Raw genomic sequence first — 23,321 nt, forward strand, 5'->3', positions numbered from 1 at the left:
AACTGAGGCTCATAGGCCAGCCCCTCACCAAGGATCATACAGGGCTAGTATACAGTGGAGCTGGTTTAAACCCAAGGTCTCCTGTGTTCTTATTTATATTTTTCACACTTACTTGTCATCATAGATTCACATGTACTGTCAGGAGTAGAAGTCTTCACAGAGGAGGTGAGATGAAAGCCCAGAGAAGTGGGTATGGATTTCCAGGCAGAGGGCCCAGTCATTGAAAGGTTTTAGCCTGCAAACAGGAACGCCCGGAGGAGGGAAGAGAGAAAATAGCGCAGGGAGAGCTCCCATAGTCTAACGAATGCTTAAATACAACTCACCACTTCACAGACGCTGTTCTAAACACTCTACAAATATTAACTCAATCTTCATAACAAACCAATGAGGTGGTGCTCTTATTATCCTTAATTATCCAAGTTTTCCAGTGGCGGGGAGCCAGGTACGAGCTCCATCATTTTGCTAGATGCCTCTGAGGCTCAGAGAGGTGTGCACACTTGTTCAGGGTCACACAGCGAGCACTCTCCCCGGACCCAAGGCACAGGGAGTAGGGCAGACTCGCAGCTAGAGCAGGCAGGGTCGGGGCTTGGAGCCCTCTCTCCCGCCCTAGCCCCCTCCCCCTGGAGCCCCGCCCTGGACTGCCCAGGCCACGCCCCCTGGCTCTGCCCACACCCCACACACACCAGCCACGCCAGCCAATGGCTGGGGTCCTATAAATGGCGGAGCGGGTACTGGGAGTCAAGAGTGGCAGTCGTGGGTCCTGAGCCGGAACCTGAGCGTCTCCCGCGCGCAGCCAGAGCCTCCGGCGCAGCGCGGCCATGGATCCCAGCAGCAAGGTGAGTCTCGCGTCCGTGGGCCCTCCCCGCCCGGAACAAAGGCGCGGACACTTGCCCATCCCTCCGCAGGCCTGGGTTTCTCTCGCGGTCCGGCAGCGCTGTGCAGCCCGGGCGGGTGGCGCGCGTCTCTGAGCTTCATTGGGCGCCGGCCTAGTGCTCAGTGCCCTGGGGGAGAGGGATGCGAGTGGGCATGAGCGCGGGCGCATTTGGCGCTCGCACTGAGTATCTGGCTTCCTTCCGGGGACGCCAGGGGAACCCAGGGCCCCGGCGCAGCAAGATCTCCCAGCAGCGGCCCCGCGCAGACTCCTCCTGGGGCGAGGGAGGGGGCTCGTGCGCGGCACCCATTGGCTGAACGCGGCACCCATTGGCTGAGCGGGCCGAGCCCCCGGCCCGGCCCCAGCTTCTGCTCGTAGAGGAGGCGGGACCCGTCCCCACCGGGCTGGTTTGGAACCGCTGCTCCCCTTTCCTGGGCGCCACACTAAGCGCGCGGCCTGGCGTTTGGCCTTTTCCGCGGCTACGCGCCAGCTCTGTGCTTCCGAGGCGGGGGACACTTTCTTAAGGCCGGGGCTCCAACTCCAGGGTGCCCGACTCTCCAGGCTAGAGTTAAGAGCCGGCCTCTTAGGCCCTTCTTTCCGAGTAGCGCAGGCTCCAAAGCTTTTGCCAAGTCCTGGGGAGATGTGCTCCGAGGTGGCACGTTTCCCTCTTGGGCGGGGCTGGTGCGGGCTGGGCGGAGAGAGAACACCCCTGGGGCCGTGGCCGCCGCCTGGAGAGATTATATCACTTGCTGAGGAAGGGGCCCCAGGCTGGAGTGGAACGGGAGGACTGGGGGACGGGGGAGGGCCTCTGTACTCGGAATAGATGAGGACTCTTCTCTGGAGGCAAACAACTGCCTGGATAGAATCTCTTTTGTCATCTGGAAACGGTCTTGTCCTGCAGGAGATCTTTGTGACTTTCCCAGAACGGTTTCTTCTCAACAAATATGTATCGAATCTCGCCGGTGTGCGGGACAGTGTTTCTTTCCTTCCTCCCTTCTTTCCCCTTGTATAGAATATTTTCAAGTCACTTTTTTTTTTTTGCCTGCAATAATCTTTTATTCCTTTGACGCTACAGAAAATCTGCACCTAGACAAGGCAATTAATTCTCATAATAAAAATGCCCCCGTCCAAATAGCCAACGTCTCCAGATTCCATGATGAATTTATATATCACATTATTTTCCACAGGTGTATTTTCTTGTGAGTCTGTCGAGTTATCAATTCTGTCTGGAAATAGTAGCTTTTCACAAACTGCCTCCTTTATTGGTAAATACTGTGATATTTCATTAGGCTCCATGAAGAGGGGAGGTGAAAGATGCATTAAATTAAAAATTTTGCTCTCTCATGATGTATATTCTCATAACATGTAGGTCTTGTCACCTCATGGTAAAGTCTCACGTTGTTCATTCTGATAGGCACTCCATCAATTCTCAAGAAAAGCTGAAGCGCAAGAAAAAGCTAGAAGGCCTTACTCTAATTTTCACGCTCAGGCTTGAAACTCCATGATCGTGAAGTTCATCCTCAAACAGAACTTCTTCAAAAAATTTAATTTCTCTGGCTTTCGATTTCTCTGTATCTATGTGACATGTTGTAGGTACAACTTTTAACTTGAGTGCTTCTCCAAGTAATGTCTCCTTATAATCTGTTGTATATATGTCCAATCATATGGTTTAATAACCTTCTTGGAATGTTCATCCTCCATCCTGCTTTCCTGCCACTCTCAAATCACTTTTTCCTTTGAAATGCTCCCTCTTATCCTTTTGAATGTTCCCATCTCCTCAGCAGGGAAGGCTCAAGGATGCCCTTTTTTTTTTACCTGAAATGCTGGAATGCTGGGGCAGTGCTGAACTCTGCACTGCCCTTCTGGTGGGCTGTGAATGTGTCTGGTGGGACTGAGGAGGGTCTTGGCTGGGCAGAGTGGTGCTTGAGAGTGACGCCAGGCTGTCCCCTCAGCGGGAAAAGGCTGCTTCATACTTGTTGAATCCAGACAACCTGTTTCACCTTGCCGTGGCCTTTGGGCTTGATGGGAGACCCTGAGCTGGGAACATATTTCCTGACAGTCATAGGTGAGCCATTATGTTGGGATGTAACAAAATAAAAACCAAACGAGAAGCGATTTTAGATACTGGTAAGGGCTTGAGACCCAGAAGTCCAAATACCTCCTGTGTTATCTCAGGGCTCTGGCAGGCCACGTTACCTCTCTGGGCTTCAGTTTCTCCATCTGTAAGACAGATAACTTTTGTCACTTCCTCAAAGGTAAGAACTATCGGTTCAGCATGGATGCAGGACGTGGGTATTTATTTCTTGAGTGGATAACAGAAAATTCTGAGTGGAGACAGAAAAGTGGAGGAGAAAATCCGTAGCCACTTACAGTTTACTAGGCCCTTGGCTGACATGCTTTACAATGTCACTGACCCTCCACATAGCCCTGTTGATTCAGAGAAGGGAAATAACTTTCCTGAAGTCCCACAGCTAGTAAGTAACTGAGCTAGATTTGAACCCAGGCCAATCAGAAGGGACTTCCAGTCTCCATTATCCCATTTCACCATAGCCTTTCTTGAAGTTTGGGCTGGGGGCGGCGGGGAAGTTTGCCTAAATTCAAGGGCTGCCCTGGTACCAGCCGATTCCAAATGCTGTAACAGGTGGGTGTTTTCTAGGCAATAACCTCCCAACTTTTTACTCCCCCGTCAGTAAATAATTTTGGAGCACCTACGTCCAAGTGGTTTATCTGTATTTATAAATTTATGTACATGCAGTTATGCTAGTAGACCGTATGCCTACATCATAGAAATTTCAAAGGACAAATACAGATAGCAGTTCTGGTTTAAAAAAAAAAAAGTTTTTTTCCTTTTTGCTAAGCCTTCTATGGATCATCCTGTATACATTCTGGAATAAAGCCCTTCCCTTTGGAGATTGCTGATTTAATCAATAAGCACAGCCCTTTTATACAGGCTGTTAGACTGAGGCCTGGAGAGATGATATCACTGCCCAGAGTCTTAAGGCCAGGCACGCCTGGCTCCGAAGTTCTTTCTCCTATGTTCCTCTTCATCTCTTAGGAACGAGTAATTGACCCAATTGCCTTCTGTGTATTCTGTCATGCTCCTCTGCAGCTCACCGATGAGTTTTACTGAGTAGAAGGAAATAGGGAGGGGACAGGCTGAATCCCCTTTCCTTCCGGCCGGGGGTTCATACTCCCTTCTGGGCAGCAGGTAGGGGTGACCAGTCCTTTGTGAAGAACTCCAGCTAGTCTCTCGTGGGGCCCCTATGGCACCCCAGGGCCTCTGCCATCTCTGCCCTGCAGAGAAAAAAGAAATAAAAATCTTCAGGGTCCCTCAGTCCCTCAGTGGTACAAGGAGCATAGGCTTCTGAGGTCCTGCAGACTGGGTTTTGATTCCAGCTTAGCTCAGTCGCCTCATGTGCACCATGGTATTATTTTCATTATAAGAGTATCTGTAAGAATTCAGGAGAAAAAAAAGTGTTCCCATAGATGCTCCATAAATCTTCCTTGCCTCTTTGGACTCCCAGGATGCATTGCACTTACCTGGGCCTTAGGTGATCTGTACCTGGGTTGTGGCCTCTAGAAATCTGGCAGTATGAGCTTTTGGAGAGCCCCAGGAGGCCCAAGCTGTGAGTATCACTCGGTTGAGGAAGCTGCTTTGCAGAGGTAGCACATGGGTGAGAGTGCCTGGCCCAGAGATGGGTCAACTAATGTGGCTGCCCTGCCTCCCCTGTCAAGGAGATATGCGTCACAATGACATCACAGTCCAATGACTTTCCCAAGGTCACACACTGAGCCTTCACCTCAGAACCCGCTGCCAGACGTTCTAATATGACATAAGGAGATAAAGGAAAGTCAGAGCAGGAAGGGACCTTCCAGTGGCCAGCCCAGCCCTCCATTAGACAGATGGGGAAACTGAGGCCAGAGAAGGCAAGAGACATGTCCAAGATACAGTTACCACAAAAAATTTGAGATATTCTACAGTATAAAAAAGATGCCTTTTCCACACCCCTCTTCTCTGTGCCACCCTCTACTCACCTCAAATGAGCAGGAATTCCCAGACTTTAAGTCTTTCCAAGCTCTTTCGGGGTGAGTAGGAGTCTCAGAGTTGGATTGGACAAAAGGTGACGACTGAAACCCTTTTGTGAATGGACACAAACCATGTCCTCCCAAAACTATGACCTTGGGGAAGAGGCCTTCCTCAGAGCCTTGTTTTCTTACCTGTAAAACGGAGGTTTGCTATCCTGTGGTGGATGTGGGGAGACTGGCCCAGGGCCCTAAATCAGGGTGGTGGCTATTTGAAGTGGAAAGACACTTTGTACGGCAGTTTGGGTGTATAGGCCGTGTCAACATGTCCATGATGATCCTGTCCCATGCTGAGCCATTCAGGGACCCGACCCTACTTGCCCCAGAGCTGGGTCAGCCCCAAATCCCCCATAAGCAGCTTGTGACTTCAGGGAGCTCAGCTTTACCCGGTGCCTCCCGGTCACGGGGTGTCTAGCTCAGCTAGAGCTCTGCTCTGGCTCCCAGGGTACAGGCATCCAGTTTCCCCCTCCCCCAGGCTGGCAGAGCTGGGAGGCCTGGAACAAAGCGGGAAGTGTGTGCAGCATTGGCTTGGGACTTGCAACCTCACCCCTTCCCCCCTGTCACTCCTGGGCGTAGAGGTGACAAAGCCACTCAGTTCGGTAACTGGCGTCCCCAGGATAGTGGAGGCTGAGAAGGCTCCTGGTTTGACTTATGGACTCAGAGAGGCTGTGTCCAGGCCAGCAGGCCCAGGCCTGGCCACCGGAACAAACCTCCATTGTTACCTCCCTCCGTGGGAGGGGTGGAGTGGAGCCATCCAGCCACCAGGGCAGGGAGGCAGTAGCATGATGCACAAACTGAGCAGGGCTCCCAGGTTGTGAACTTGGGCAGAGTGAGGGCAGTGTTCATCCTGTCTGAGACCTCAGCACTACTCGCTTGCTGCCCATTGCCTCCCCAGGGCCTCGGCTCCCGGGAAGGGAGAGAACTCTTGCCAGACGCCAGCTTACAAAGCCTTTGGCTCCTGAGGCCTGTGCTGGACAGGACATCTGCCCACATCGCCTACCCCAGAGCTGGTCTCCCTCTATCTTGGCAGTTGGGTGTAGGCAGGAAAGGGCTCCATCAGAAATACCTTACCATTCAACCTCAGGCCAGCCACACCTCCTATTGGGGCTTGTTTCCGCAACTGTAGTAGGAATAATAAGATATACCTCTCTGGGTCAGGTTGCGGATTTTTTTTTTAATTTTCATTATAGAAGTAATAGAGCCAACTACGGAGAAGCATGCATTGTAAAAGAGTAAATGTCTTCTTCTCCCAGTTGTAATGAGTTGGTGTTTACCTCACAGACCTTGTTTTCCACACGAGTATATGTGTGCCTGTAAATGTAATTTTTATGTCATTGGATCACACTTTCTACCTAGTTCTGTGCAGCCCTGCGTGGCCCACCCATCCTGTTCACCCACCACCCCTTAGAGATAAACACCTACGTGTAGTGTTTCTCTCTGAGTATACAACAAACAAGTGCCCCTACACAGGTTATTTACTCCTTCCTCACACACAATGTACATCCTATACATTGCTTTGTATCTTGCGTTTTTCTTTTAACAGTCTACCCTGGGTTTCTTTTCATATCACATACATACAGATCTGATGCATTCTTTCTAACAGCTGCCTGGTATTCCATTATAAGTATGTCTTGCCATGATTATGAAATACTACCGCCATCACTTTCTTCATACCACTCACCACCTGATGTATTTTAGGTATTTATTATCTGTCCCCACCCTCAACTAAAATATCAAGTTCCAGGAAGGCAGGAATTTGGTTTAGCTTATTGCTGAATTCTCATTGACTAGAATGGTGTTGGGAACACGCGTTCAAGCATTAGCTTTCCTTAGTAATATATTTTTCTTGGAAAACTTCTCTTAATTGAGAACTGGAGGTCTTAGGGGAAGGGTCTTTTTCAAGGACACACAAGTGGGGAAGATGGGACGGAAACTTGCCTGCTGAGAGTGTTAGTGACCTTTACATATTCCCATGGCCTTATTAAATTAATTTTATCAGAGTTGAATTGGTTCCCATCTCACCACTGAAAGGGTAGTTCCTCAGGGGTGTCAGCTTCTACAGATATCCAGGTCCTGACCCAGGGCCCACACACACAGCCCAGGGAGCCAATTGTTTGCATTGAACATCCTGTTTTAGGACAAACACTTTGTCAGTTATTTAGGGAAAAGGATTTGGTTTTGCCTGGATGGCTTTGAAAGTCCTGTACAGTTCACGTCTTGGGTTTGCACATAGCAGTTCAGAGGGCCTGGGGCTTAAAGCAGAGATTAACAAACTTTCTTGGAAAGAGCCAGATAGTAAGTAAATACCATCAGCTTTGTGGGCCATATGGTCCCATTGGCCACAACCACTCAGCTCTGCCTTGTAGTACAAAAGCAAACATAAACAATACCGTATATAAACAAATGAGTGGCTGTGTTCCAATCAAACATGCTCACTGAAATTTGAATATAATATAATTTTCAGGTAGCACAAAATATATTAGTCTTTTTTTCCCTCCAATCACTTAAAATAATGTAAAACCCATTCTTAGCTGGCAGGCTGGATTTCGTCCATGGGCCATAGTTTGCCAACCCTGCCTTAGAGCAGAATCCACCCAAGCAGTCAGAAGGTTTCTGAGCTTGGGCCTGGGCTGTCCTGGCTCAGACTGGGCAAGCCCCACGGTTGCTGGAAGGGGAATTTGACCTACATAGAACGCACCAGGTAGAAACCTTGTTTCCTTCAGGGACCAGTACCCGGAAAAGGGGGAGGACATGAGAAGGCAGGGTACAGAGTTGGCATCAGAGACCCCAAACTTGAAATTTCACAGAAGCCGAGGGACTTGCCAATATCCACTTTTCCTCTCTGAGCCTCCCATTTTCTCATGTGTGGAGTAGGACCATCTTCCCCGAAATGTGTTCATGGTGGTTAAATCAGGATGAATGAGCAGCCCCTGGCATGGTGCCTAGTGCCTTGCTGCTGGTGCTGATAAATTCTGCCCCTCCCTCCTCTCCTCTCTGCTTTAAAGATTGATGAATCCCTTCTACCTCTGGGGCCACCATGGGGTGCAGGGGAGGCTCAGCCAGGCAGAAGTCCTGACATTACTGGAAGGCTTGAAGGAAATGGCTTCAAGGGGAATAAATGCCTGAGGGCCCCTGAAGGTCAGGCGTCTGAGTGCCAACCCATTATTCATCTCTTTGAAAGAAAAGGGTAAAGCCCAGTCCTAGCCCTGGCTTTTGTTTACTGTGTCCTGGGCCCCTGCCTCTGGCCTTCTAGCTCCCATCTATCACACAAGGGTGTTAAAGCAATTCTGCCATTTCTTGGGCTCCTTTCTTTTTTAACGCCCAGAATTTTATTTAAATGAAATCTCAGAAACAAAATGTACACAAAATACATAAAAAGGGAGCTGTGATGGATCTGGTAAGCCCTTGCCTCACCCCGTCCCGCCCTCCTTGGAACTGGGGGCCAAGCAGTTACTAAGGCTGAATCCCATGCTCCAGTGGACCTGGGGAAGCCATGTGGACAGCTGCAGGAAGAAAGGGGGTGGGAACGACCTCTGGATTATGCTCCCGGACCCTCTTCCCACAGGGAATAATGTCCTACCTCTGAATGGCAGTAGCCACATGCCCTCCCTCTGCTGATATTGACCTAGGGCCTGCTGAAGGTCAAGCCCAGGCCTGGAACACTCTGCTGAAAAAGGGCTCCTAGGAACATGCAGGTCACAAAGGCTACAGTGCTTGGGAAGTTATGCGCCACGGCCAGGGCCATCAACGTCCAGGGTGTGGGGGGAGAGGTCCTGGAAGATGACTTCCTGGGAGAGGGAGAGCTCTCAGTGGGACTGTGGGCCCCCAGAATGGGTATAGAGGTGATGAGGGTGGGGGGCATGAGATCCTTCTTCATGCTGGACCCTGAGCCTGGGCATTTGCTGAACTTCGGGGCCTGTGGCACTCCTGGAGAGACAGGGTTTAAATTCGGTTGGTAGTCTTTCCTCTACAGCCCTGTGGGTTGGTGTGAGGGATTCCTGTAGCCTGTTTCCACCTCTCAGAGCTGATATTCCAGTACTCATCAGGGGTTTGATTAATGGACAAGTTAAAGTCTATTAGGATGAACACCGTTCTGGCAGACCAGATATACACAGAGCCAGTTTTGCACAAAAGCGAAATGCAGAAGTGGTGGGTCTTCTTTTGCAAAGGTTCTGTGCTGTGTCCTACCCTGGAGACACTCTTGGACCCATGCTTAAGGCATTCCCAGTCTGGTGGGTGAAGAGCAGATGGGTATTCCCAACTACTTGTGCAAAAGCTGAAGTCTGCAGAGGACACAGCAAAGGCGAAGGCCTGGAAGAGTGGGGTGATTCTAGAAGGTAGCCCATCCCCAGGGGGTGGGGATGGGCTGCTGGGGGGTCCCAGGTTCCAGACTCTACATAGCTCCTCCACCCCTAAAACGGCTTCATAAGAAAGCGGCAAGCTGTGGGGTTTGTACGCCCATCTAAGGCATCGCCAACTCGTCCATCAGTGTGATACCAAAATAAATACGTGTTGAATGAATGGAGTTCATCGCCGTGTTTCTGTTCCAGCCACAGGGTTGGTGGGGGCAGATGGTGCCATGGTGGCTCCCCATCCTTCCCTGATTCAGCAAGCGCTTGTCAAGTGAGCCCTGCAGGGACCATGATGGGCACTGATACAGACCTGGATGGCAACTCTCATCCCCATTTCCTGTGTGAGGAAACCACGGCCCGGAGCCAGGGCCACCATGTATCTCAACTCCAAGGTGAAAGGAAGCAATTCACTGCCCCAAAGCCTGGGTCTCCTGACTCCGAGTCCAGCAGAGATCCAGCTGGATTTGGTGGGTGCAGTCGGGGTGGGAGGTGGCAGTGTGGATGTGTGACTGGTCTCAGGATTGCGTGCCTGCTGAGGAGCAGGGGCCACACTCCACCCCTGCACCTAGCATCCAGCCACACTGAGCACAAGCCCCCCCCCCCCATTTAATCTGGCCACATGGGGACCTTTTCTTCCCCCTGCACCTACTGTTCTGTCTGCTTGGAATGCAGTACTGCCACCACTTCCCCAATTGGCTGACTCCCTGCGTGCCCTTCACGGCCCAACTCCAGTGTCACCTCCTGAGAACACATCTTTGGCTGTCCCCAGGCAAAATTACAAGTCTCTCCCTCTAGGACTCCCACAGTGCCTTCTCCTGCCCACTGGTTGGAGCTCAGACCATACCATCCTCCCCAGCGCTGAGGCCTGTTTCAGCCGGGGCCCGAGCATGGGTCACTGAGCATTGTAGCCGCTCCTAATGCAGCAGCCTGCCTGCAGGTTGTGGATATAACCCAGGCCGTGGGTAGGCAGGTTTTCTAAAGCAGAGTTTGACCTTGACTTGCCAAATGGCGAAGTCCAGCAGAGGGGGTTGTCCTTGGCTCCCAGAAGCCCCCACCATCAGAGGCTACAGCTGTTCAGTGGGGCCCCAGGGGTGATTTCAGAGGCCCACAGACCCCTCGAACCTCAGAACCAGACTGAAACCGGGGCCTGTAATGATGGTACTGCTCACAGAGCTTCTGCTGCACTTATTCATGTGCTATGATTTTTACCAGAGCCACATAGCGTCTGTATTCTTTTTCACTTGAATTTTTATTTGAATTACTTGGTTCTAAGTCATATGACACCACGGGGCTTGTGAAATTTTCTTTTGAGTGGATGATACATTCACATGGTTCAACATTCAAAAATGTGCAAAAGGGTATCAAATGACATGTCTCCCTTTTACTCTGCCACCCACACCCCCCCAAGGTACAACGGGACCTTTCTTGTGCACTCTTTTAAATACATATGTATAGTTCCCCCCCAGCCTTATTTATTATTATTTGTTTTACACAAAAGGTAGCATACAGCACACACTGCTCTGAAGCTTGCTTTTTTTTACTTAATATATCTTGGCATGTGTCCTGAATCAATTTCTATTTTATGTATTTCATTATATAGCTATGCCATATTTTATTAAACCATAGGTTGGCATTGCTGGTTTTATATTCTAATGTGTACTAGAAAAACATATCTTGCATATCACTGGTATCACACTCTGGACAACCCAATGGACAGCCGGAGCTAATGCATAGGACTCAGTTGGCAGAAAACCCTCACACTGGGCTTCAACAGCCTCTGTGGAGCCTTCCCTCCATTGATGCTCAGTACCTCGTGACATCGTCTTACTTAATCCCACTGGTCACACTATGTGTTGGGCTTGGCTGAGGCTGACCAGAGGAGCACTTTCAGGTACTCGCCGCCCACTCAGAACCAACAGCCCTGGGTCTGAGGCTCCCTAGGGAGCTGAAGGGGGGCTCCGGAGGGGTGGGGCACTGGGGTATGCTGTGGTGGTCAGGGGTGTTTTTGAGCTGGGCTGTGAAGGCCAGGATTTTAAGGGAGTGCAGTCTGCCATGAAGAAAGCCCCAACATCTGGATGAATGTCCAGAGTTTGGCCAGGAAGGGCCAGGTGGGTTGGTGGGAAGGGAAGGCCCAGCACTCACAGCATGAAGAATGGGCTCTGAGCTGATGCTCTCGGGCTAGCCCAAGCTTCCTTCCTGTTTCTCAGCCTCTGATGTGAAAATCTTGGCTGTCTCGATCATTGTCCTGATGGCTGTCCTGATGGAAAACACCGTACTAGGAACATGCCTGATTAACAGCTAAGCCCAGTGCTGTCTGAGGATCTTCAAGGGCAGCTTCTGGGTTCTGTGAGGGAAACCGAGGCCCATTTCACAAGGCTGTGACTGAGCTGAAACTCTTGTCCCCCACAGGTGTGGTTCAGGGTTGTGTGCTTCCCAACCCTCCCCTTCACTACCCATCCCGGTGCGGTGCACAGAGTTGTTCTTTGGTTTCTCTCCCCTGGCTCCATTCTCTCACTGCTACTTAAGGACCTGCTTAATGTCACATTTCTTGGCTTCTTCAAAAGAAAAAAGTTCTCTCCCTTTTTCTAGCAAGGCACCTTGTCATCCAGGGCCCTCCTGCCTACTGCCTTCAAGCCCTTGGTTTCCAGGAGACAGAAACCCTCCACCTTTTTTCTCCCCTAGCTCTTTGCCCATTGGAAACACCTTGCCCCCACACCCTTACTTGCCTTGTGTCATGTACTTTTCCAGAGCACATTCCTGGTTGGTATGTCATCTGTGTCCAAATAACCCTGGGAGGCTCATGGTCTGCAGATGGTTGCCATGAGGGTCACTGGATGGGCAATCGGGAGCCCCAAGCTCTAGCCTGACCCCAATTGAGCTGGAAGTCGTCTGCCTCATCTCTGCCTCTCGGGGCTGTTTCCCACCCTGTGAATGGAGGATGGGGTGGGGAGGACAGGACCACGTCTCCAGTGCTAATAAGCATGAAACTGTTCCCATTTTGCAGACAAGCAAACAGGGTCAGGGAGGAGTGGGGAATTGTCACTTAGCCTATTGGAATTCATAGAGCAAGTAGGCAAGTGGGCTGGAATCAGGCAATTTGGGTCAAAATCCAGGGCTCTTCCCACCATGTATGTTGCTTCTCCCATGTAATCTGGCTTCCCTTACATAGGGGCACTGGTTCCTGGGCCTCCCAATCAGAGTCTGCAGCCACCTGACCCCAGGCATGGCTCCAGCAGGTGAATGAGACCCCATAGAATGCCAAGACCTGGCTGCAGGGGGAGAGAGAGAGAGAGAGAGAGAGAGAGAGAGAGAGAGAGAGAGAGAGAGAGAGAGAGAGAGAGGAGACCCTAATTCTTCCCTCTCCCCGGGAATGAGACTTGGCCAGCCCAGTGTCTAGAAGTCAGCAGGGCTGGTTTGGGCACCTGAGGTCAGGAAGTGGCCAAGTTTCCTGGGAGAAAGACTGGTGTGGTGCCAGGAGTCAGGCAAGATATCTGAACAAGGGAATCTGCCAGCCCAGGCACTGCCCTGTAGTAACCTGGGCCCAGACCTGCCTGTAACAGTGTGTTTTTCTCTGCAGAAGCTGACCGGCCGCCTCATGCTGGCCGTGGGAGGGGCAGTGCTTGGCTCCCTGCAGTTTGGCTACAACACTGGAGTTATCAATGCCCCCCAGAAGGTGAGTGCTGTGCCTTCCTTGACTTATTCACACCAGCTTCTTCTGCTGTGTACCACACTCCCTCACACACTCACCCAACCTCTTGAGTATTAGACATTTACATCAACTTCACCATCTGCCTCACCAGCCAGTTGTCTGGCCCTGAACAGGCCCAGAGACTCAGCTTTGGCTTTGAAATCTTGGGGCTACATAAGTCAAGAAGCTCGGGGCCTATAGAAACATGGGGTCTTAATAGGTCATCTTCAGCAACCTCCCGTACAACACAGATATTTTAAATAATCAGAGCAATCCCTGGTATAATGGGACTACAGAGGACTCTTGTGGTGCTCATCTAATCTGCTGTACACGCGACGCGGCACTATAAGCAGGCCAGGCTGGCAGCGTCCACCATGCCCATCCTGCAGGTGGGGAGAGTGGCCAGAGAGAAGAAATCTGCCTGGCGTCATCCAGCTAGTTAGGGATGGAGCTGGTATCCAACACCAGTCTGTCTTGGAGCTCTCCTGGCCAGGTGGTCCCCAATCCCGTGCTCTCACCCATCCATACACAGCACACTCCCTTGTAAGGCATCCTGTTCTAGGTTGAAACTGCCTCCTCTCCCTGGAGGCCCTGTGCCAGTCAAAACAAAAATGGCGTCTTGCCCTAGGGAACTACAGAGGGTGAAGGTGTATGCTTATTTCCTTCTCCCCGTGACACATCCCAGATCTGTCCTCACTTGTTCACTTGAATGTCAGGACTGGGAGGGACCCCGGTGATCACCTCCAGCCCAGCCCACTTGCTTTAGGGAGGAGAGACGAGGAAAGGGGGCTAAAAAGGAAAGTCCCTCCTCTACAACCAGGCTTTTTGCATATGTTCCTGAGGACGGGTGGTGGTTTACATTTTATAGACCTGAAAACTGAGGCCCTGAGCAGTTGAGGGCAGGTGAAATGACCAGAGAGCTCCAGGCCATATAGCTAGTGAGCGGTGGAGTCAGAAACCAAACTCGTGTTTATGCAACTTCTTCCTGACCAACCTTGTCAGTTTAAAATTCCGCACCTTGCTAGGGAGAATGAAATGAGAGTGGACAGCTCTCCCGTCAAGAGCACATTCATTGTCCAGATGGGTAAAACTAGAAAGTGAGTGTAGCTGGCTCCCAAGGCTCCAGGGCCTTCTTGAGAGAACTGGGCAGTATCGGGAGTCAGAACTGGGCCTCCTCCAAATAGGCGGAGGGTTTCTGCTGGGGTGACGCCTGATGCTGGGGAACAGGTCACCAGGAAGCCTAGCCTGCTGAGTCATGCTCAGCTGTAGCGGACGTGACAGAATTTTTCCAAGTTTGCCTGAAATGGCGACTGTGGGCCCATGCTTGGAACAGCCCCAAGCCCTGCTTTGCTTAGTGCTCTGAACAGCTCTTGCCAAGGTATGTGCCTCAGAGCTGGCTCCCTTTGGAAGTCCTTACAGGCAGAAAGTCTGTACCTTCGTAGAGGGAGGTTGAGTGCACGTTAGGGTCCCCTGGTCTAATTCCAGATTCTGATCTAATTGGTCTGGGCTGCTGGTATAATGTGGCTACATTATCGAAGTTTGAAAGCTTCCCGACTGATTCTAATGTGCAGCCAAAGTTGAGAACTACTGGATTGAATGTTGTCCTCACTATGATCACATAGTGAGTTACTGACAGAACTAGGAATCTAAGATCAGAATAGAGGAGGTGTTTTCCAGAAACAGAACAAGTGGGAGTGAGCAGAGGGCCTACAAAGGGGGTAATAAAATGCCCAGAGGAGAGAAAGCCTGATGTGTGACTTGGGCAAATGAATGGGGGGTGAGAGAAGGTTGGGGAGGTCCACAAGATAAGCCAGAGCCTGGCCATTAAGGGCCTTGTGGGTAGGTTTCCTCTGCAAAATATCCAGCCACCAACATGGCATGGGACTATCAGAATGGGCATGTGGACACCACCGCGATGGCCAAGCTAGGGAGTGTGGACTTTGGAATGAGGAGAATGGGGACTCATTAAAGAAAACAGATATGATCAGATTTGCATTTTAGGGAAATGATTCAGACGTCTGGTGTAGTGGGATGGATCTGAGAACGTGAGACTAGAGACAGGGAAACTAATGAGAAAACTGCTATTGTCAGAGGGGTAGAAAAATAAACACTGAGTAGGAAGGATGGGCGTTAGTTCGGTGTGAGGACAAAAGAGTAGGTTTTAAAAATGGCTTCTAGGTTTCTGGCTTGCGTGATGTAGGGTCTGGAGCAGGAACAAGTAGGGAGACGCTAATAGATACCCGTGGGACATGCAGGAATTGAGGTTTGGTGTAATACAGCCTGAGACGTACAGGAAATACTTGAACGTGGAATCTGTTTCTTAGGCAGGTAGCCAGCTGGAGAAAAGTTGCTCATTGGTCACTGATATCTAAATGGCAGGGGACAAGAGACTGTGGAATAAAGAGAGGAGTAAGGGACAAGCCCCAGAGCACATCCACATTGAAGAGGAGGATCCTAGGGAGGGGAAGAGTTGGTACCTCTCAGCAAGGAAACCAGAATCTCACTAAACAGAAGAGGAATGGCAGCACCTGAGGGCACGGGTGTTTGGTTTGTCAGGGCCGTGCAGTGCCTGCCCAGCCTAAGAGGCACTCCGATAAGTCGTGGGTGGAAGAACAGAGTAAAGGAATGCAGTCAGGAGCCCCACGGATCGACCTGCACAAGTCAGCCCCAAATTTATGAACGAGAAAGATTCAATGGTGGCCAGTGGTGGCAAAGGCTGACTTGGGGAAGCCATGTGGGTAGAAACCTCCCTGCAGTGGTTGAAAAGGGAGGGAAAGTGAGAAAGCAGATACAACCCTTCCAAGAGACTTGGTTTAGAAGGGAGAAACGAAGCGTGGGTCACTAAAGGGCTTAGGATTTTTCTTTTTTAATATAAAGACTTCATTTTTAAACTTCCATTGTTGTAAGGAATCAACAGAGAGGAGAGAGTGAAGAAGGGGAGAGGAGGAGTTCCTCTAGGAGGTAGGGGTTGGCATTTGGCTGGAAAGACTTAAGGTACTTCTGAGGCTGTGGATGTGGACAGGTATCCAGAGTGAAGTTCTCCTGTTCTTATGCTGTCTATCTAATCAGAAGCAGGTGAAAGATGAGGATTGCAGTGGCAGTTGGGTGGGGCAGCTGTCCAGGGTGTCTAGAAGGCTGGGAAGGCAGCATGGAGGGCCCAGCTGAGCTTGTAAACAGCATTTATAGGCACATTTGTGGGCACCCGTCCAAAGGTCGCTTTAGAAACCAGCCTCTGAGGACTGAAGCCAGAGACCTGAGTGGCCAGAATTGATAGCGCACACACTGAAATCTGGTGGCATTTCCTGGGGCGCGCACTCAGGAACTTAATCTGTTTACTTTTGCACTTTACAAACACTTCTCACAAGCCTGGCCTTAGTTCTTCCAAGCAGGAGCAGATTAGAAGTGATAAATTTAACATGGGAAGAGGGGAGAAGACGACACCAGAGTAAGAGATGAAAGGACCGCTCAGAGCCGACAGGGCGGTGATTTGGTTCTGTCGACCCTTTTCATTCAACAAGGACTGTGCCAGGTAATGACCTAAACAGTGGGCAGGAACAGAGCTGCCAGCACAATGGTCCTAACACATGGTCTGAGCTGAGCTGGGTCCCTGTCCTCCAAAGACTCAACTACCCAGGGGGTGGGGAGACCCCTTGGGAAAAGCCAGAGTATAAGGAATGGAGGGCTTAAGGTGTTAGGGGAGCAAAGAGGAAGGAATGACTGAGGTTGTGGTGAGGGTGATGGGAGCAACAGGAAGTGTTCTGAGAAGGAGCTGGCAGCTGCCCTAGACCTTGAAGGGTGAGTCAGACCCACGGGGAAGGAGGGCAGTTGTCGCAGGCAATGGGGACGGCTTGTGCAGAGATGCGGTGGCATGAAGTGTGGCACTAGTGCAGAATTGCTAACTGTCTGCATCGAATACACCGACTGCTCTTGTCTGTTTAGAAGAACTTGTCTTAGGAAACTGCGCAGGGGTGACCGGCTTGGCCTGCTTTCCAGAGGAAACTGCCCTACTGATGGTGGGGGTGCCAGTTGTGCTCTTAATTACCAGAAGCTTGGTTTCCTCTATAAAACAGGCCCCAAAGGGCTTTCTCCTGGAAGTGGTTAATTAATCATAATATCATCTTAAATGTTTAGAAAGCACCTCACGTTAATTATCTCCTCACAGCAGCTTCAGAAGGTGGGTGGGGCTAAGCTTATAAAGGAGGAAACCAAGGCCAGGTGAGGTCACCTGGACAGTGAGGTGGTGAGCTGAGGTGGACTCCAGGCCTCGTGCCTCCTGACCACCCTTTCCTTGCGTCACGCTGTGTGAGTGAGGACAACATCCCCGGGATTTCTCCCTGCTAGGCCTCCTATTGCCCTGGGGAATGAGAGGGGGGCGGGGGGGGGGAGGAGGCGAAAGGAGGGAGGAAGCGTAGGTAGAGGCAGAGGAGGCGAGCCCAACCACAGAGAGGGAATAAATGAACAAGGGCCTCCTGATCATCATATAGGGCTGAGTTGCCAACAGAAATGACTAAAGGCCATTTAGAAACCATGAGTTCCTGGCCAAGGGACAGTGCCAGCCACCTCTGAAAATGAGGCATCCTCAGAAGAAAGACAGTTGGGGCTGAAGAGGCCTGATGGTTACCCTCTTTGTTTGACAAAGGAGGAACTTGGTCTGGAGAGCCAGCAAGGTCTGCCTTGCCTAGAATGACCCACTTGGTGAATGACAGTACTGAAGACCTGCCTCCCATCCCAAGCCCTCTGCCCCCTGCGCTCAGACATCCGGGTGGCCTCTCCTTAGCTCTGTCTACATCCAGAGTTCTGGTTCCCTTTTCCCCTTCCTCCATTTCCACTAATACATTGCTGTGTGTTAGGTATTGTTCTCAGTGCTGTAGAAATCCTAATTCAATTGTTGCTTGTAATAACAACACTATTAGGTAGGCACTATAATCCCTGTTTTATAAGAAACTGGGGCACAGAGATGTTAAGCAATTAAACCAAGGACACACAGCCAGTAAGTGGTAGATCAGGGATTTGAATTCAGGGAGTCTGGCTCCAGTCTGCATCCTTGACCACTGTAGAAGCACTGGCTGTTACACTACAGTCAGATGAGCACCAAAACACCCTTTCACACACCTACAGCTGCTACCCAGCTGTCCCTCCCGCTCTGACTTTCAAGCTGAGTTAAGCTCAGTCATGTGCAGACATGTTAACCGTTTCCCACACATAGTTGCACAGTCTCTTAACACCATTACATCCTATCACAGATACATCATCTCTTAAGCCCCTCAAATTCATGGCTTGCTTATTAGTGACAACTCTTTCTACGCCAGTCTGCTGGGTCCCAGTGACAGAGATGAATCAGACCATACCCATATTAGAATTTAGTCTAAAGGGAGCACATGGTACTTTGTAGTGAACTTCTCAGGGTAGTGATGGAAATGTGGACCAGTGGGAGCAGAGAAGGGGTAAGGAGAAGGTACCTAGCCCACAGAGCAGAGTCTTCTCAACACTATTGGGACCAGATAGTTCTCTGGTGCTGTGGGGTCTACCCCGTGCATTGTAGGATGTCTAGCAGCACCCCTGGCCTCTGCCAGTTAGATGCCAGTAGCACCCCACCAGTGTGACAACCAATAATATCTCCGGACATTGCCAGATATCCTCTGGGGGGCCACACTGTCCCTGTTTGAGAGCCACTGCAATAGAGAAGGAGGAGTGGTTATCAGGAAGGCTTTCCAGAGGAGTGTTTGGACCTTTCTTGAAAGGTGATTAGCATCTTACCAGGGAAAAGACAAAGAAGCAGCACAAAGGAGAATGCTGAGCTGTGGGGTACCCAGGTAGCATGTGGGTATTGTGTGGGTGAGGAGACATTTCATCCTGAGGGTGGTGGGGAGCCAAGGAAGGCTGTGAGCAGGGGCGGCCACAGGGAGATGAAATCCCTCTGTCTGCAGGGGCGAACTTGGAGGCCAGGGACCAGTGAGGAGGCCAGAACCAAGGGCTGGCCTGGATTTGGAGAGAAGCCAGGTCAGAGCTCTTCCTGAAAAGCAGCCTGGGTGGTCCGATCCTCTGCTGTGGGGTTGGGGCCCAGCTTCTAGCTCTTATCTGTTGCCTGGGCCCCAGGCACTGGGGAGAGGCTCCAGGGGACCCAAGGGACAGGGTTATCTGTTCAGCCCCACCTGCAGCATCTGGCTCTAAACTACCAGGTGACTGTGCTGTATGACTGAGAGTTGCTATGGAGACTGAGGGTTGGGCAGTCCCAGCTGGGTGGGAGAGGGGAAGGTAGGGAACAGGAAACAGGAGTCAAGGTTGGATGAGGGACTAAGGTGGACAAGCTGGCCCTTTCCTCCTCCTAACTGAAGCTCAAAGCGTGACAGGCTGCTTAACCCCTTCATCCACACAGTAACATCTACGAGAGAAGAGAGTGTTGTGAGGGAACTCTGATTCCTGCACAGCATGAACTAGAAGACCCAGGTCTCCTGGGCTAGAAGAATGTCTACCGGGAAGGATGGTGAGACCAGCCAGAGGTTTCCAAACACATAACCCTTCTCTTGGCAGTAGTCTAGAATTCTAGATCAAAGGTTGGCAGGAAGACCAAATCCAGACAGTGGCCTGTTTTTGTATGGCCCGTGAGCTAAGCTTTTTTATTTACATTTTTAGAGGGTTAGAGGAGGGGAAAAAGAAAAATAAGCAACAAAGGCCATATGTGGTCTGTAGATTCTAGTATTTTTCTATCTCGCCTTTTACATAAAATGTTTCCCAATCCCTGCTCTAAACTGTGACTTGTCTGAGTTCCCGGCTCGCAGGGAACTCACCTTTGTAAGGTGAGTAACCTCATCCTCTGCAGCCTAGACAGCTGTTCTTGCCCCTGAGCTGAAGTGCATATCCTGGGGCTCTGCAGACCTTCTGGGTCCCCCTGCCCTGGGCAGCCAGGCAGAGTCTGAGGACAGAGCTTTCCTTCAGATTCTTGACTACACTATAAATTCCTTAGGGTAATGCTTTGTCTTCTGGCAGTTTGAAAGTAGAAAACCCTGTCCTGAATACTCCTCGGAAAGTGGTGGTTCTGTCCTTGAGAGCACAACGGTGACACAAGTAGTGGCTTATTCTGCATACCGGGCAGCCTGCTTCCCTTCACACCAGGCCTCACTGCAGACACCGCCTGGGCACAGAGGAAGTCAGGACTTCCTGTAGACAGGCAAATGTGTGGCCCTGTATCCAGGGTTGCCTGGGCAGAGGAGGGCGGTTATTCCTAAGGACTCAGACATGACATAAGACTTCCACTCCCACCCCCAGGAGAACTGCTGGGGTGAGAAATAGCCTTTTACTAGAAACCGTTCAGTTCAAGGGATCTCAGCCACCCAGAGCCGACCTGCTTTTCCATGCTGGCCTCTACAGTGTCACCGAGTGGGCCACTGCCCTCTAGTTCAATGAGGGGATATGTGGACAGAGATCTCTAATAGCCCCTCAACTCCTGGCAATCCCCCCTCCAACTGACAAGACCCCCTCTTTCTCTCCAGAACGCACACACTCACAGACCTTTGGCAGGGTGGAAAGGTTGGGAATGGGCTGGGAAGGGGGAGCCAAGATGCAGAGGGATGGCTGAGCCTATTCATTTGATGGTCAGGGCTCCAACTGCCATTTTGGGGAGTAATTAATTGAGGGAAATGGAATCTGGCTTCAGTGGATGGAAAATGTCAGGAGCAAAATCCAGGTGAGACCCAGGGCAGGTGCTGCATGGGTAGAGAGTGGGACAAATTAGGAGGCAGAATGGAAAGGACTTGGTGATTGATTAGATGGAGGGTGTGGCAGGATCAAGTGTATCTCCCAGGCTTGTGAGAAGCATGTGAGATGGGAGCACGTGAGGTGGGAGCATTCAGAAGAGGCACACGTCTGACCTCACCTCAAACATGAGCCAGGCCGAGCATGTTGCCAGTAACCTTGTTGTGGAGATTGCTTCTGTGAGATCCTGTGAGGGGAGCAGTAAGGAGGGGCACCCAGCACCCTTTTGGGCACCCATCCACTGCTAGGATGGATGCTAAGGGCAGTAACTGGGTGGGTGGAAGCGGTGATCCCAGAACCTCTCCCTAGGTTTGTCTGATTGTCAGGGATCCCCCTGCCTTTCCTGGGCCAAGAGCCAGCTTTGAGCCCCACATGAGGCACGGACTCCTAGGGGCAAGAGGACACAGAGCCCCCACACCAAGAGCAGGGATGGAAAACTGGGCATAGCTTCTTCCCACAAATCTCAAGTGCCAGATCAAGAGGCAGGAGTCCACTGCACAGCCTCAGCTTGGGTAGCAAGTGGCATTGGGGGGGATGGGTGAGCCTGGGGCCAAGGGGAAAGTGGCTGCCTGCTCACCCTTTCTCAACTCTATAAAGGGGTCTGGCTAGCAGAGGAGCTCGTGAGCCATAGAGGAGCCAGCCAAGACAAGGTTTGGTCCCTCTGACCTATTATCACAAGCAGGGAACTTAACTAGAGAGGTTCCTGTAACACCTCAAACGTGGTCCACAGCGTCTCCAGCCAGCCACGAAAAGAGGTTTAAAGACCTGAACTGCCAAAACACAAACCTCAGCCTACATCTGTAAGCTCATGTGGGCAGTAAGCCCTTACTTAGTACCTATCTATTGGTTCTACCTTTGCACACAATTCAAACAAGTTCCATTAGCTGAGTTCTTGGCAAAATTTAAACCAACATGTTGAGAGTTTTAAGGACAAGTCTCTGAACCACAGGAAGACTCTGAGAACTGCAGAATGCAAAAATTAAAAGCCATCTGGGCAAATACCTCTCCTTGCCCCTGTAGAGAACCCCAAGGACATCAGTGTCCTGGAGTTCCATGTAGAGGTCAGCAGGGCAGCAAAGTGAGAGTGACAGGAGGAAGAAAAGGTTTCCACCCAGATAATGGATCAGGAAAGTTGGGGGCCCCAGAGGGGTGCGTGTCATTTATCTGGACAGTTCCCTTGTCCAGAACAGCTTATTCTCCTCAGAGCCTGATAAATGGAGCATGACTATTCCCAAGCTGTCCTCCTCTGGGCTTGGTTTTGTCCCTTGAAAAACACAAGCACTTTGTGTTTTGTTTTGTTGAAAGCTGCCTCTCTCTGCCCCCCGCAAAAGCAAGGCCCTTTCTTCATTGACTCCTCCTTCACTCACCAGGCATTTCTGGCACCAGCTCTGGGACAGACCCTGGTGTGAATCCCCTGAGATCCCTGTCCTCAGGGAGGATAGACTCCTGGGACCCTTTGAGCTGGATCTCAAAAGGTTTCAGCATGGTAAGGCAGGGCGGGCCCTCCAGGCAGAGTAACCATGGAGGGCGAAGAAGATAGAGATGTTAGACTGATATCTGGCAGGAGCCTTGATTTTGAATTATGGGACGTAGGCTTGGTTAGACTTTGTCGGTGGTCTGCACATCCCTCGGGTCCGTACTGGACGTGGTGGGGTCCCTTGGCTCAGCGATGGTGCCAGACACCATATAAACAGCATAAGGTTGTTGTAAGGCCCTGCAGCACTACACAGTAGGGGTTTCTAATGTTATCATTTGAGACAAGATCATTTGCCCTGAGTTACGCTGGAGATAAGTGGTAGAGCTAGGATCTGAACTTGATTGTGTCCAGGTTCCTCTACACTGTCTGGCTTCCCTAGGACAAACAAGTAGATCATTAGGCCTGCCTCACCTCTCCACCCCCTCCCCATGTCCATCTATCCTAATCCCCTAGAGCCCGGCCTCTGTCAGGTGTCTACAGACCTTGGACCGATCATGGCAACTGAGCAGGAAAAAGATAGGTCGTGGTCAGGGACCTACTGTAACCATGGGGCCGGGCCCACCACACTCAATGGGACTGTTGGCCTCAGTTTCCCCTTTGGTTGTTGTGGCTTCCCACAGCCTCCCTCCACTAGATCCCTGGTGCTGAGGGTTAGGGAGGGCCAAGAGCAGTGCTTTTGGAGATCGTATAAGAGATGAGTACTGCTGTGTGTACATGAACTTGCCATATGATTGTGGGCAAGGGTACTGGGATGGGTTGAGTGCAAATGGAGTTGAGTTTGAACTGCAAATGGTGAGGGCAGGAGGAGCATGCAGATTGGTGACTGGCTGAAGCCAGAAACGTTCAGATGATGTGAGCATGAATGTGTGTGTGATGGTTTGTGTACACAGGAAGCTGTTTCTGGGTACATTGGGCCTGTGCCCACTGTACATGTGGCGGGGTAGATCTGGCCAGTCCCATGGCACTGGATGTGTGTCTGCGTTGCCTGAGAGTCGAGTGTGTGTGCTCAGGCAGAACCTGTACCGCCTGCCTGTCACATTCCTGGGATCTGGCCAGGCCCTCCCCTGGGTAGATAGAGCCAGGGCCAGTGGGCAGGCC

General features: G+C 51.1%; 1 protein-coding gene and 1 pseudogene across 2 annotated transcripts in view; one reads left to right on the forward strand and one right to left on the reverse strand.

The window, feature by feature from the left end:
• The first annotated feature begins 481 nt into the window (after positions 1–481).
• SLC2A1 (solute carrier family 2 member 1) overlaps positions 482–23,321 on the forward strand; it is a 29,269-nt gene continuing 6,429 nt past the window's right edge. Inside the window, exons 1-2 of the mRNA XM_081055311.1 lie at positions 482–836; positions 12,884–12,979. Coding sequence (XP_080911437.1) covers positions 819–836; positions 12,884–12,979 — 114 coding nt within the window. The 5' untranslated portion in view covers positions 482–818. The remainder of the gene's footprint in view (positions 837–12,883; positions 12,980–23,321) is intronic.
• Positions 987–2,934, reverse strand: LOC308500928 (TIP41-like protein; annotated as a pseudogene). Its single transcript has 3 exons — positions 2,872–2,934; positions 2,045–2,587; positions 987–1,184 (listed from the first exon to the last, which is right to left on the reverse strand). The product of its transcript is annotated as a TIP41-like protein (transcript).

The sequence above is a fragment of the Rhinolophus hipposideros genome (assembly GCF_964194185.1).
Source record: "Rhinolophus hipposideros genome assembly, chromosome: 8".
Taxonomy (NCBI): domain Eukaryota; kingdom Metazoa; phylum Chordata; class Mammalia; order Chiroptera; family Rhinolophidae; genus Rhinolophus; species Rhinolophus hipposideros.